Source organism: Chlorocebus sabaeus, chromosome 18 (assembly GCF_047675955.1).
Source record: "Chlorocebus sabaeus isolate Y175 chromosome 18, mChlSab1.0.hap1, whole genome shotgun sequence".
Taxonomy (NCBI): domain Eukaryota; kingdom Metazoa; phylum Chordata; class Mammalia; order Primates; family Cercopithecidae; genus Chlorocebus; species Chlorocebus sabaeus.
The window spans coordinates 14,503,188-14,518,436 of record NC_132921.1 but is presented as its reverse complement, the minus strand read 5'-3'; the positions used below and the strand labels follow the sequence as shown (position 1 = coordinate 14,518,436).

Here is a 15,249-nt window from a genome sequence, read left to right as displayed (position 1 = left end):
TTGCTTGAGCCTAGGAGTTTGAGGCTGCAGTGAGCCATGATCACTCCAGCCTGGGTGACAGAGTGAGAAAAATTAAAATAAATAAATAAATTTAATTTTAAAAATTAAAATGTCTCAAAAAATTAAAAATAAATTTAAAAAACAGAATTAAACAATTTTTGAAATTAAACAAAAAAGAAAAAAAATTACTAAAGCATAATTAGTGCCCAGTAGAAAAAACTGACAGATTTTTAATAAACTTCATGTAAATCAACAGGATCAATACATGGTGAAGAATTACAAAATAGAAAGTTATTGGAAGGCTAAGTTATACCTGCATGTCAGTGTGGATGATTGTTTAAAATAAATTATTGAAATAGTATACAGATTGTGCTGGCAGAATTTTTATTTTGATTAGATTATTTTTCAGGTATACCTTATAGGTACACTAATCATTGAACTGATTATAGCTGTCCTATTCTTCAATATGTCATTGGACAATAAATATGAGAATACCTCTAAGACCATATGTAATTAGATTATTCTGGTGTTTGAGTCTTTTGTTTAGATCAGTTGTCCAAAATAAAGTTATTGTGAACCATCAGTGTGAAACACATATGTAATTTCAAATTTTCATGGAACTTTATTAGAAAAAGTAAAAAGAAACTATTGAAATAAATGCTAATAATATATTTCAAACACACTATACCAAACTATTATCATTTTAATATGTAATCCATGAAGATTATTGAGACAATATTTCACTTTTTAAAAAAAGAAACAAGTCTTGAACATATGTTTATTTTACACTTAGAGTATATCTCAATGAAGAATAGCCACATTCCAAGTGTTCAATAGCCACATGTAGCTAGTGGCAACTATGGTAGACAATGAAAATTTAAATGACTCTTTTATGGCCAATTAGAAATGATGATTGTTCATAAGAGACCATATAGATGATGGTGTTTTTGGTAAAGACTTACTCATCCCTCAAGTCACATTTCAAATGTCATCTGTTATGTTGGACTTTCTCTGAGGATCCTGGGCAGAAATAATCCCTTTCCCATACAAATTTTCCTAGCATATTTTATATTGCTATATATTTAATTCATTCTATGATATTTGACTGTTTATTTTTTATTCGAAATGTTGGGCTTGTTGATGGCAATCCAGCAAGTCCACATATTTCTAGTCACATTTCCTTGCCTATAATTTATTAACCCATTTAACAAATATTTATTGAGCACATACTTACTATCATGTATTATTCTTTGTGCTTAGGGTAAATCTGTAGAAAGCAAAGTCACTACCCTTCATATGGCTTACAGTTTCAGCAATTAGTACTCATTAAAAATATTATTGAATTAAATGGAATTTAGGCTTTAAACCTGTGGTAGTAGCCACTAAACAATGGATCAAACTTAAGAAAGTGATATTTAACAGATACAAATATAAATTTATGCGATTTGGTTTTTTAAAAACTTTTTTTACAGAGTTTTAGGCTAGGAAAAAGCCTAGTGGGATGTAGTTTACATGACTGAGTGATTTTAAAAGGATACTAGATTCAACATTTTAAATATGTTAAAAAACAATACATTAGTGGCGTTACTTTCTCTTTAATATAAGTAACTTTAGAAAGCCAAATACCTCACGTTGTCATTTATAAATGGGAGCTAAACAATGGGTACACATGGATATAACATGGTGGAATAATAGACATTGGAAACTACAAAAGGTGGGAGAGTTGGCAGGGAGTAAGGGTTGAAAAACTACCTGATGAGTACAATGTTCACTATTTGGGTAATGAACACCAAAATTCCAGACTTCACCACTGCAAGATAAATGCATGTAAAAAATCTTCACTTCTAATCCCTAAATACATAAAAATTAAAAATTTTAAATATATATATTTTATATGTATATACATATATAGGCATATATAAAGGGTGTGTGTGTGTGTGTATATATATATAACTATATATGTATGTGTATATATGTGTGTGTGTATATATATAGCCTTATTTAGCAATGGTATCATTTTGTGGTAATCAGATCTCATTGGCAGAATTCTGCTAGTTCTGGGTGCCAAAACTGAATATTGAGAATTCTGACATTTCCAGACACAGAACATCCAGAGTAGGGGACTCAGGATGACAATGAGGTTTTGAACTCAAGACAAGCTGAACACTACACGTGCCTGTGGAGCAAACTTGTTCAACCTGAGGCCCATGGGCCACATGTGGCCCAGGACAGCATTGAATTTGGCCTAACACAAATTCATACACTTTCTTAATATATTAGGAAATATTTTTGCAATTTTTTTAGGTCATCAGCTATCATTTGTGTTAGTGTATTTTATGTGAGGCCCAAGACAATTCTTCTTGCAGTGTGGGCAAGGGAAGCCAAAAGATTGGACATCCCTGCTGTAGAGCAAATCTAGGTGACTTCTAAAGTGTCTGCCATCTTCAAGAGGATATGACAGTTCCCAATAGAATATATTCATTGGAAAGAAGGGATGCTTAATTGTAGAGACCAGTAAGTCCATGGTTATCATCAAGTGGGAAGATTGGTTAGGACCATAGGACTTGACGATAGTCCAGTAGAAATCATGCTCCACTTTACTGTGCAAATAGACATCTGCCAAAGATCACAGTACAGCTGAGAATAAAGGTGTCCACTGATTTGTAGTATGGTGTGTGTTTGCACATCAATATTTTTCTCCATATTCCCTTCCTTTTATTTATCTTGGTTTTGAGAGAATGATTCTATCCAATTGCTGGACAACTAAAACTAATTTAAAACTGACAAAAGGCTGGGCATGGTGGCTTACACCTGTAATCCTAACACTTTGGGAGGCCAAGGCAGGAGGATCGCTTGAGCTCAAGGAGCTCAAGACCAGCGTGGGCAAAATAGCAAAACTCTTTTGAGCTCAAGGAGTTTGAGACCAGCCTGGGCAATATGGTGAAACCCTGTCTGTACAAAAAATATCCATGTGTGGTGGTGCATACCTGTAGTCTCAGCTACTTGGAGGTACTGAGGCAGGAATATTGCTTGAGCCCAGGAGGTCGAGGATGCAGTAAGCCAAGATCCTTCCGCTGCACTTCAGCTTGGGTGACAAAGTGAGACTCTGTCTCCAAAAACTAAAAATAAAACAAAAATAAAGTTAACAACACATCAGTTCAAAAGAGTATAAAGAATTACATCAAAATTTGTAACATAGTTCACAGTAGGGTGTTGTAATTTTATATAATTTTATTCTTGTAATTCTCTTTTCTGCATATTTCTCTGCACCTATGCATGTCTGTATCTTCTTACAATGAATTGCACTAAGATTCATACTATATTTATCTGTGAATATACGGTCTACAGCGTTGGAACTGCTTTCTTGTAGGAACCTCTTGATATGCTTTTGCCAAGTGCAAGTAGCACTATTTTCTATCTGCTAGGATGCTCAGAAAATGCTGAATTGAATGTTGTAAGACTGAATTCCAAAACCAGAAATTTAGGCCTGCATCGTGCTTTTACTGCTGTAATAGCACTCTAACTTATTTTCTGACATTGACTCCCCTATCTTCCTCTCCTTGGTCCAGTAAGAATGATTTTTAATTTTTAATTTTTTTTTAAACAATCTGGTTATATCATGCAGTCCTTAAAATATGTTTGTTCTTGGGCCTGTAGGGTCTGACTCATGTCTACAGCTCCACCCTTACCTCACCTCTTTCTTTGTCCTCTAGTCATGTTGGCCTCAAATATCTGCTCACTGTCGTCACCATACCAGGCATGTTCCTCCATATCACATCTCCTTCCCGTCCCTACCCTCAGCCTCCAGTTATCAGCAGTTAAGTCTTTCTTGTCTGCATCTATTTCCCCTAGTATGTTTCTTCTAAGATCACGTTTCCCTCTTTTGGAACAATTATTACAATTCCACTTCTGCATTCATATATTTTAATGTTTGAATCAGTATCTATTGATCCCAATGAATTGTAAGGTCCATGAGTAAATGTTACATGTCTGCTTCTATGTGCAACATTACACTACAATACCTAATGCATATTATAAATGGTTAACATATTTTTGTTAAACAGATATGTAAATTCCTGAACAACCAGAACAATCTAAGTGTCAAATATGACTAGATTTCAGCTAGAACTAAATCTTTTCTTCTATTTCCACTCAAAAGTAGAGGTCATATGACAGAAAAGAGAAATGATAAAACCTCTTAAAATATATTATCTTATGCTTATTTAGGCAAAGTATTCTTAATACAGTGATTAACACCATAGTCTATGAAGAACAGTTAATTCTTGTTCTATATAAACATTAAATTCTATTTTTTATGTGCACTTACATAGTTAGAAAGTAATACTTTCCGAGGTCATTCAAATGTTAAATTATCTGACCTTCCAAAATACCATGTTTTTCTTTGCCTTGGACAAGGTTGGGAAATGAAGTGAACTGCATAAGACATTAATATCCTTGTACCTTAGGGCTGATATACCCACAGGTACTTTAGATTTTTATTTTGAAGATTTGAGAATCAAAAGTCAAGTTTATCGGTAGCATGAAATACATTTACAATCGAATATATGAAATAATTGATATATACTATATATAGGTATATATTTATGACAATATTTATTATAATTAAAGAATTGATAATTTTGAAATATTTTTGTCTACTTAGACATTGATTTAAATTAAAAGAGCATCTAATTATTATGTAATTCTTACCCTCTTTATACCCTTACTGACTCTCATAGTCATTCATTTCTTACATCCTTTTGTTCTCAATTGGACCTTTCTCCTCCTTAATTTTGCTGTTCAACATGTGTAACAGATGTCTTATTTCTACCTGCCTCCATCTGTACATCCCATCACTATTTTCTCTCAACATCCCTCTTCATTCCTTGCTTTCCTTTATTTGATTTCTCACTAACAAGTTCTACTGGGTTCTACTTTCTTTCTACTGCAGTTACTTTCATTTTGGGGGAACTATGTAAAAAATTTCAGAAACTAAAGTTGTATGTAAATATAACATAATTATTTTTTCATCCATGTATTTTTAAAATCGTTATCTTTCTTGAGCAAGCAATTACCTTTTGAGCTTTCATACTTGTCACCCTTAGCCTTTGTTTTTTAATCACCTTCTATGGAAGTACTACACATAGTGTTATAAACAGCATGAGGGTGTTGAAGACAGACTGAGATGGAGTATGCCTCACCCCTCACTGCTGCATTTAATTACATTTAGACAGTTATTTTATGTGTCTAAGACAATCATCAAATGGGAAAACCCCTACCCCAGAGAATTGTTGTGAGTGTTAAATAATATGTCCTATATGCAGACCTTCATTTTTCACGGTACCACCTTTCCTATTTCCCATTTAATCTTTGGTACATATGCCTAGCCATATATGGTACACTTTCTATGTTGCTTGTTACCTTAAAAACAAACTGCTCTGTTGCACACTGACAAGTAACTGGGATTCTGCTAACTCTACTTATGTTATTTCCAATGTTCTTTATCTCTTCAGTCCACACTGTGAAGATTGATGTGGACTATGATTATCATATATTGCTAATTTCAGTTGGTTTGAAAGTTACTTGTCCCAACATCACACAGCTAACATGTAGGAAGGTTGGACAAGGCCTTTCTGACACCAAAGCTGCAGCTCCTGTTGTAGCATTCTGGCGTGTACCTTGACAACCACAAGGCATTAGAGTGGTGAAAGTGCTAATTCCAAGTAGACAAGAAAGGACAATCCCCTTAACAGGGAGGGAAGGTGAATACCAGACTATTTATGGGAACCGAAAGATATACAAGCAGTAACTTTTGAACTTAGGTTGGTGCAAAAGTAATTGCGATTTTTGCTATTACCTTAATTGCAAAAACCAGTTACTTTTGCATCAACCTAATACCTATATGCCCTCTTGGTGAAGCTGGCTGAAAATATCCAAATGAAGTAAACAGGAGCAAAAAGAGAGCAGGCATATCTGTGCCAATGCAGCATGAGGTGGTAGCCAGAAGAGCTCAGAAATGTATCAGTTTCTGAACTGTAGGTCATCCTTAAAGTGTAAAGCTTATGAGAAGAGCAGTACAGTAGGATCCAGTGGGAAAGATAAGGAAAAAGTGCCACACACAAAAAAAATTGTTTTCACAACTATTTCCACAGATCACCAGTACAGTTTGTTCATCAGTCACATTCCTGTTGATGATGTTAACACAGATAGCTGACAGACATTTAAGAAAGCCACAATGAGATACCATCTCACACCAGTTAGAATGGCGATCATTAAAAAGTCAGGAAACAACAGGTGCTGGAGAGGATGTGGAGAAATAGGAACACTTTTACACTGTTGGTGGGAGTGTAAACTAGTTCAACCATTATGGAAAACAGTATGGCGATTCCTCAAGGATCTAGAACTAGATGTACCATATGACCCAGCCATCCCATTACTGGGTATATACCCAAAGGATTATAAATTATGCTGCTATAAGGACACATGCACACGTATGTTTATTGCAGCACTATTCACAATAGCAAAGACTTGGAATCAACCCAAATGTCCATCAGTGACAGATTGGATTAAGAAAATGTGGCACATATACACCATGGAATACTATGCAGCCATAAAAAAGGATGAGTTTGTGTCCTTTGTAGGGACATGGATGCAGCTGGAAACCATCATTCTTAGCAAACTATCACAAGAACAGAAAACCAAACACCGCATGTTCTCACTCGTAGGTGGGAACTGAACAATGAGATCACTTGGACTCGGGAAGGGGAACATCACACACCGGGGCCTATCATGGGGAGGGGGGAGGGGGGAGGGATTGCATTGGGAGTTATACCTGATGTAAATGACGAGTGGATGGGTGCAGCACACCAACATGGCACAAGTATACATATGTAGCAAACCTGCACGTTGTGCACATGTACCCTACAACTTGAAGTTTAATAATAATAAATAAATTAAAAAAAAAAAAAAGAAAGCATATATTTTTATTGAAGATGAAATCATTTTATTTAAAATTAAATAAGTGCTCAGTCTTTTGGTTTTTGAAAGTACACTGAGGTGGGGGATGGAGTATGCCTCACCCCTAGTTACTGCAGTTAGGGACATTGATGCCCTTTTTGGTTTTGTATTTTTATTTTCAAAAGTGTTCCTAATGCCGGAGTAAAAAGTTTACAAGATATTTTTAAAATATTTCATGCCCGCTTTTAAAAATATGATGACAATAACGTACCCAAAACGATAATCCATATAATATACGTTTTGGGCTGTTCCGACTTTCCAGAAAAAAATCTTAAGCTGATGCAATTTAAATTGTTAAAAGGTATTTTGTAGACGAAGAAAGGTACTTCATTGCTTTACATATTTTTAAATTCCAAAATTCAAGAATACCCTTTTTATTTCATTGTAGTTTAGTTGAAGTAGCAGTGAAATTAAATGTATTCCCAAATCAAGGAGCATGCAGTCACTCGGAGGCCAGAGCACTTACCTTATTTGTGTGAAATATGCACAGAATATGTTGTTTGTTTAAGTCCCCCATATACCCAGTGTAGTTGTTCTTACTTGTTTTACAGTGCAACCTCCTGCTTTAAGATTTAATTATTAGTTTTGATATAGGAAGATAAATTCCTAACGTTCCTAACATTAAAGGGGTGATTCATTTCTTAAATTTAGCTTGGACAGTTGCTGAAAATCTCACAGCTTGTATTCTGTCTGTAGGTATAATGGATAAAGACCAAGTTCAGTATGTTATACATGAAAGTGGGACTCAATTTATTATAGAGAAGCTTTTAATCTTTGTAAATGGCCTGACATGCTGGATTTTATTTAACAGTTGACTTTCATAGAGAAGGAGTAGGCATTTCTTCAAAGAACCTGACTGAATGCTATAATCCATTTCTTTCTGAAATTGCAGTTGTTAAATTAGACACAAAACATTTATGAATTTCAATTTGCCTTTCCAGCAATTAAGGAGTTCAAAAAAATCCCTTTGTGTTTCCTGGCTTTGAAATGATTATGTTTATTATGAACTGGCCCTTCAATTTCTTCTATCAAATACATTGGAGGTTACGTTAAAGAGGAAGACATCAGTTCTGAACAGGTGTGAAAAAGGGTTCCTTGATGTATGAAAGTGTTCTATTTTAAAGCCATTTTAGCAATTTTAGCACATCTACCGCTGTGAATCCTCGTGGAAGTAGGTGGCCAATTCATTTCTCTTTAAAGGGAAGAAAACCTATAACTCAGTGTCCTGGGCCTAATTTTACCATGACGTGGGGCAATGGGTGAGTTCACTGAAACTTTCTCTTCCTGTCTCATTGTTTCAGTGTTGATCCTCCTCATCGTCACCATGAGAAGACGGAAAAAAGAGCCCCTTATTTTTGACGAAGAAAGAGACATCAGAGAAAATATTGTGAGATACGATGACGAGGGCGGGGGAGAGGAGGACACGGAAGCCTTTGACATGGCTGCACTGAGAAACCTCAACGTCATCCGAGACACCAAGACCCGGAGGGATGTGACTCCAGAAATTCAGTTCCTGAGTCGACCAGCTTTTAAAAGCATCCCAGATAATGTTATCTTTAGGGAATTTATTTGGGAAAGATTAAAAGAAGCCGATGTTGATCCTGGTGCTCCTCCTTATGACTCCCTGCAGACATATGCTTTCGAAGGAAATGGCTCAGTTGCTGAGTCACTCAGCTCTTTAGATTCCATCAGCTCAAACTCTGATCAGAACTATGACTACCTAAGTGACTGGGGACCTCGCTTTAAACGACTCGCGGACATGTATGGGACTGGCCAAGAGAGTTTGTACTCATAGCCTTGGAACCTTAATTTGAAATGTACTGAAGAAAAAGTAACAGCAAAAAAATAAAATAAAATGAAATAAAACCACTACATACAGAAAACAAGAACTCCACTTGCTGGAGAAAGATGGTTGTAAATATTTCTCCATTTTTAATTGTTTAGGTTTCTGCCTTGGTGAGGCATATCTTCATTAGACTTATCTAAGGGACTGCACTGACCACAGACTCTGAGCGTTTGAAGGTTTTTTGGTAAAAAGAAATGCTCAGTGGTTTGTGAATAGATAGCAACTCTCATCTACCTGCAAAGGCACCAAACCTCTATGAGAAAGTAGTGCCCTGTGTTGTCAGTGAGTCAAAGATGCCCTGTACATACCTTCATGGTACTGTCATTGAGAGGAAGAGAACATGATGAGCTATTGAAAAACCCTGGAACTTCTTGCATATCAAAACTTGGGACAAATTTAATTTACAGAGATGCTTAGAGCTTACTATATTATTGAATCCAACAGAATTATGTTGCTCTTGACTAACAGAAATATTTTATTTAGCAATATATAAATTCTCAGAAATTCCTTCCTAATTGAAAACCCTGCCACAAAAGCCAGTAAAATCTAGTTTAAGGCAATATAAACCATTGTTTATCCAATAAATTATGAAGTGTTCCAAATAAGAAAAAGGTAAATAATTTTTAAAGTTTGTGATAGCTTTGAGATGCTTGTGTAGGTATGATAAAAAAAAAAGTTGCTGTCTATTCATTGATTTTTATTCTCTTCTGATTCGTACAGGAGAATATCTTTTCTTTTTTATTTGACACATGGTGTTGTATTTATTTTGGAGCTCCAATCTCCACTAAATTCAGGTCCATCATACTGCCTCATAGTATTAAACTCATCAGAACATGCTGATTTTTCTCCAGCCCGAGCTACATGAAGGAAATGAAGCATGGAAATGGAGAAATAATAGTAAAGCAATTGAGCCCTGTTGCAGTTCACATCTCAAGGAGGAGCACAGCTACAAGGACATATAAATTGTTCTTCTGAGCCATTAGAATGTCAAAACATTGGAATAAAATATTTGTATTTTAGAAAGACTTCAGAGCGAATTGAGATTTTCTTTGACGCAAGAATTATTTTTCAAGGTCATGAGTTCTACATGCTCCAAAGACTTTCAAGAACCCAACCTTTCTTGCTGCAAACATATTGAGTAAAATACTGATTTCTTAAAAATCTTAAACAATATAATGTTATAAAGATTAAAATCCATCTTTAAATTCTGATGCAAATATGTCCCTCAAGAATTAACCAAGCAATGTATGATTTCTATGTGGTTTAGATTTGCCAAAGGAAGGAAGGCAATTGCAAGTCATCATGTTGTTTAAGTCTGAGATGAGCTTCTTAGAGTATGACTTTCATGACCAAAATGATATTTCTACCTATTATTTTTCCTAGGTTAATACTAGTCTAATGTGCATATATATTCAAGTAAGAATGGATTTATTTTTTTCCTTCCTTTCTCTTTTGAAAATAATTCATTGTTGGGTTCCTAATACATTTATAGATAGTAAACACTGTATAGAGAATCATGTTCTAAAAGTGCTTTTTGAAAGGCAGACAGTGAAATTAGAATATTAGTATGTTGATTACACAAAGAAGAACTACGTACGATTCTGTAAACTTGCAGCCCAACTTTAGAAATGAAGTATGCAAAAGTGACCTTCAGCTTCATAAAAATAGATAATCCAATAAATTTGATTACCTGCAAACAGTTCTTTAATTTGAATAAAGTTTTGTAAACATTGTTTTATAACTATATAGATATGCTTCTTGCTGTATTAATATGCATATATATTTTAAAAAATTATAACAGAGTGAAATATGCTGTTCATAACTTTTAATCACACATGCAAGTTTTTCAAATTAAGAAAAAAAAAAAACAGTGCATTTACCCAGTTTAATAAAATCAGCATGTGGTGCAGGAATTACATAGATGTTAAATCAGCAAGGTGCTGAGAATACAGTTTGTAATAATCCCGTTGTTGTCTGCAAGATGATGAAATAGTTTAGTACATTTGGATTATGTTGCCAAAACTGCTGATTGTTGCACATATCACTAAACGGAGGTGTGGATGTATTTTAGAAAAGGAACACATATCATTCACCCGTCTTTTTCTGCTTTTAAAATGTGTGTTTTTTCTCATTAATTTTTTCAAATGTTTACCAGTGATAGATTGGAAAAAGAAAGGTTCATATTTAAATAATAATTTAAAATTATTGCATATACCCAATTGCTATTTATGTGCAGATTATTATATCAATGCAGTATTAAATTTGATTCAGTGTTTTTTTTTTTAATTAAAAAAATTTCTTAAGATGGCTGGAAGAATGTTCCTAATATACATAGTATTTACATGAAGTTGTCTAAGGTTAATTGTAAGAGTAGTAAATGTTCTGCTGTTGCTTATTTTAGTTTTCTTTTTTCTTCTGAAAACTAATGCTGTATATGATGACTGACAATACTTGAGATATATGCTTTGTTTCAAAAACAGAGATTGAAGAGTTGATTGATAAAATTAATATTAAATCTATTCAGAAAATTCTCCAAAAATCATTTAAATAAATATATATTATCAAGTTGCTTAAATTCAGTGTTATACTGAAATCAACTAGAATGAGCTCACAAGAACTAATTATGCATATCTCTTCCCAACTCCAGGTACAGTGATATCATTTTGGTATGTTGATGTCAGCCTTGGTGGGATTATTTAGACCACAACAGTAATTAGCAAACACTACCATTTTCTCTGGAGAACAAGTTGTTAAACATTTACCAGCATTCTACTGCTTAAATTATTTTATAAAAGGACATGTGATAATTGTAAATATGTTATGAATTTATATGATTTAAAATAATGACATGAAAGGAATTTATGCTATATTTTACTACTAAATATCAATGCATATGGTAGTGATTTCCTGACGTGAAATCCTTGGAGCTACTTGTAGACAGGGAGAGGATTCACTTCTTTATGGAAAACAATGGCTAAATTTTAAGTAGAGATAATAGTTCAGGAAGTCAATATATTTAAATATTTTCCGCTTGTCCATATAGGAGCATCAATAGAAACTCAGGGTGTGCCAAATTATGCTCATTTTGAACATTTTAATTTATTGAAAAATCAGATGCATTTTACTTGTTACTGTCTATGTCAAGGAAATACACTCAAGCCCTTAATCTGAATTGTCACCATTGCATTATTTAAAATCAACATAAAACTATAAAAATCAAATCATAAGAAAATGGATTTCTGGAGGTCAAACCTAAATTATCAATCTCAATTCACAAATTAGTCTGTCAAAGAAATATTCCTAGATCAGTCAGCTAAAGGAACAGAATCAAGAAAAAATTAGGTAGTAATTTACAGGCAATAAGTAGATTTTTCTACAAGCAATCACCAGATTGGGGATCTGGTAAATACCTTGATTTGCCAGGAAGCTTCGCTTATAACTACAATTGAGATTAGTTGTCTACAAGATACATGCAGGAGGTAGCAGTGGTTAAGTGATGGTAGCTGCCTTTTCACTCTGCCCTCTGAGGATGTTTTAAATTATTTTATCTTGATGCACAATTACATTTACTACACTGGATGATAAACAGACATAGGCAATTATTTTCATGTCAACGGCATAGTTACACAATGTAGGAATGATATTTGTGATATGACCCACATGCCCAAGAAATGTAAATGCAAATAGTGTTAGCATTTATATTGAAATATAAAATCTAAAGGAGCTTAAAATAAACTAGGCTAAACACACTGCAAGAAGCTAAATGATTTAGTTTAAACATGTTAAAGTTTTAAAGCACTAGCTGTAAATATTAATCTTCAGATTTTCAATTTAACATATATTCGCTTACAAACTGTTCTAATAATAACCCTAATTATTTTCCAAGTCACCATTTAAAGTTTTATTTACAGTTGACCTAATCAAATTAAAGTTGATGAAAGCTTCAACTTATTTTTTAACTCTTTCTGGTCAATGATGCCTGGAGGCAGGTGAAATATATATGACAACTAATAGATAAACCAATTTATTTTATGTTAGTGTATGTTTATTTTTTAATTATGAATAATGTATATTGTGTGTATATATGATGGTGTATGAAAGTCGGCAATGAAAGCTAATACAATCATGTTAGTTGGCTGGATATAATAAAGAACAAGAAAGGAATAATAGCATTTGCATTTTAAATATAATTGAAATGATTTCAGAAGAGTGGAATAAGACCTTAAGAAACATGGGAGATGTTTAAGGCTGTGATTTGGCAAATACTGTAACGTATGATTCTGTGGGTAAAACTTTTCAAGCAAATCAAGGCAGGCAGTGTGTGTTGCATTCTGACACTTTTTCATTATTGTGCTTACTTCTACTGGCTCAGAATTTAACTGAAAAGGATGGGTCCCTGTGTATGTGTTTTTATGTGTGTGATTGGGAACCTTGAGAGATGTATCTGAAGCAATGTAAAAATAAGAGTCTCATAATGCCTGGTAAATGCTGGCATATTGTTGTCACTTGCCAAGTGACTGTTAGGCAATAAGACTAGAAAATATGGTACTGAATGAAAGGAGAAATATCTTATTTGCTGTAACCATCTAATTGATATTAGGATAAGGATTTCAGTAGCTAAGGAAAGAACATTTAGCTGAATTAGTTGAGAAATTGTCACATATTATTGTGTAGATTTAATCTCATTGTTAACATAGAATATAGAGTGTGAATTATTTGTTATGAAATGTTACTGGGCATTGGTGTCAGTGTGGTATACCAGAAATTACCTCTGGTCTGTGGTTATAAAATCTAGGTCAGAAGCTCAGTTTCGCCACATTTTTGCTGTGCCGTAGATGCCATTCTCATTCTCTGAACTTTTATAGCTTCATGATTAAAATTGAGTTAACTACTATCCTGTTTCAGAGGCTTGTGAATGATTAAGTGAAAGACTGTGTAAACTGTAAAACACTATAAAAATATAGAGCTTTATTATGGGAAATAATGGGAATTATGTAAAAAGGTCAATTATTGTTATATGGTAAACAGAGAATTTCTGTTTCGAGATATATACATTAAGGAAAAATACATGCAATTTGGTATCCTAAATTGGGAAATAATATTCAAATAGAAAATTGTCATAATTAATTGAAGCCACTCAAATACAGTCATAAGATCTTAAAAGAGTGAAGTTTAACTCAACCTAATTCAACTATTTATATGAATTGATATCCATATGTGAATGGAATTATAAATAAAGAACAAATCTTTCCTACTTATGATGATGACTGAGTAGAAGACAAAGGCCTGCCTTTAAATGATCCCAACCTCATTGCTGAACACAAAACACCAGAATAGAGAAAATAAAAAGACAATAATGAGTATAAGTTAAGTGGTCTTCCAGGCATCCAGAGTAGATAAAGAAAATGAAGTTCTAGAGAATACAATACTTTTTAAAGTCACAGTGACATATGTGTAATTAATAATTTATACACTTGAAAAAATTAGAATGCAATGATACTGGCTTAACATGAAAACCATTCTGAATGCAATGTACTCTTGATGACTCAAACTCACTTCTTATATCTTACAATAGCTCATCTTAATCTCATGAATGAAGAAGCTCTAGGAAACTAAAAAATAATATACAATAGATATTACTTTTTGTCAGTGATGCCAAGATGAATGTTAATAAGCTCTCTTCTCAACTTTAGCTCTTAGTTATCTGGTTATTTTATGCTCATGTGAACAGACACTAGAAACAAATATATTAATAACTATGTAACTAATGAGAATGTTGAGAAGTACAGCATACTTTCATTCAAAAACTTAAACTTGCATTTTCATTTTATTAATGAATATAATTATGGTAATAGTTTATATTTTTATAAGCTGGAAAAAATTATATGATTCAGTACCCTACAGCTTCGTGTTCTATTTTTGTGAGTATAAACGCTATGTTTTTGTATTTCAAGATCTGGAATATGTTGTATATTGTATATGACCAATACTTTACTAGCAATCAAGTTTTAAAACATTAGATAACTATATACCAATTTCATTTTACATGCAGTAATTTTAAATGTCCAAAAATAAAAGGAAAAGGAAAAACAACTCACTACACAACTTATATATAATATATATTATGTATTTGTCTTTGAATTATGTGTGCATACGTGTGTGTGTATACATATAGACAGAGAGAGAGCATGCACACACATACATACACATATGCAGGAACACACACAATTTGAGGCTAAGTGTTGAAGTAAATGACTTTTAAATTAGATCCAACCTCTACAATTAAATTATATGAGCATACTGAGAAAAAAATGCACATTTGTAAAGGTTCTCTTTAGTAGAGATTTCAGAATTTTTTTTCAGAAATTTAGAGGAATGAACAATTC

The 15,249-nt window shown here is 33.4% G+C and overlaps 1 protein-coding gene across 1 annotated transcript in view; it reads left to right on the top strand.

Moving 5' to 3' along the window:
• Positions 1 to 14,303, top strand: part of CDH7 (cadherin 7) — a 128,522-nt gene extending 114,219 nt beyond the window's left edge. Inside the window, exon 11 of the mRNA XM_073006246.1 lies at positions 8,319 to 14,303. Coding sequence (XP_072862347.1) covers positions 8,319 to 8,812 — 494 coding nt within the window. The 3' untranslated portion in view covers positions 8,813 to 14,303. The remainder of the gene's footprint in view (positions 1 to 8,318) is intronic.
• Positions 14,304 to 15,249: the final 946 nt, after the last annotated feature.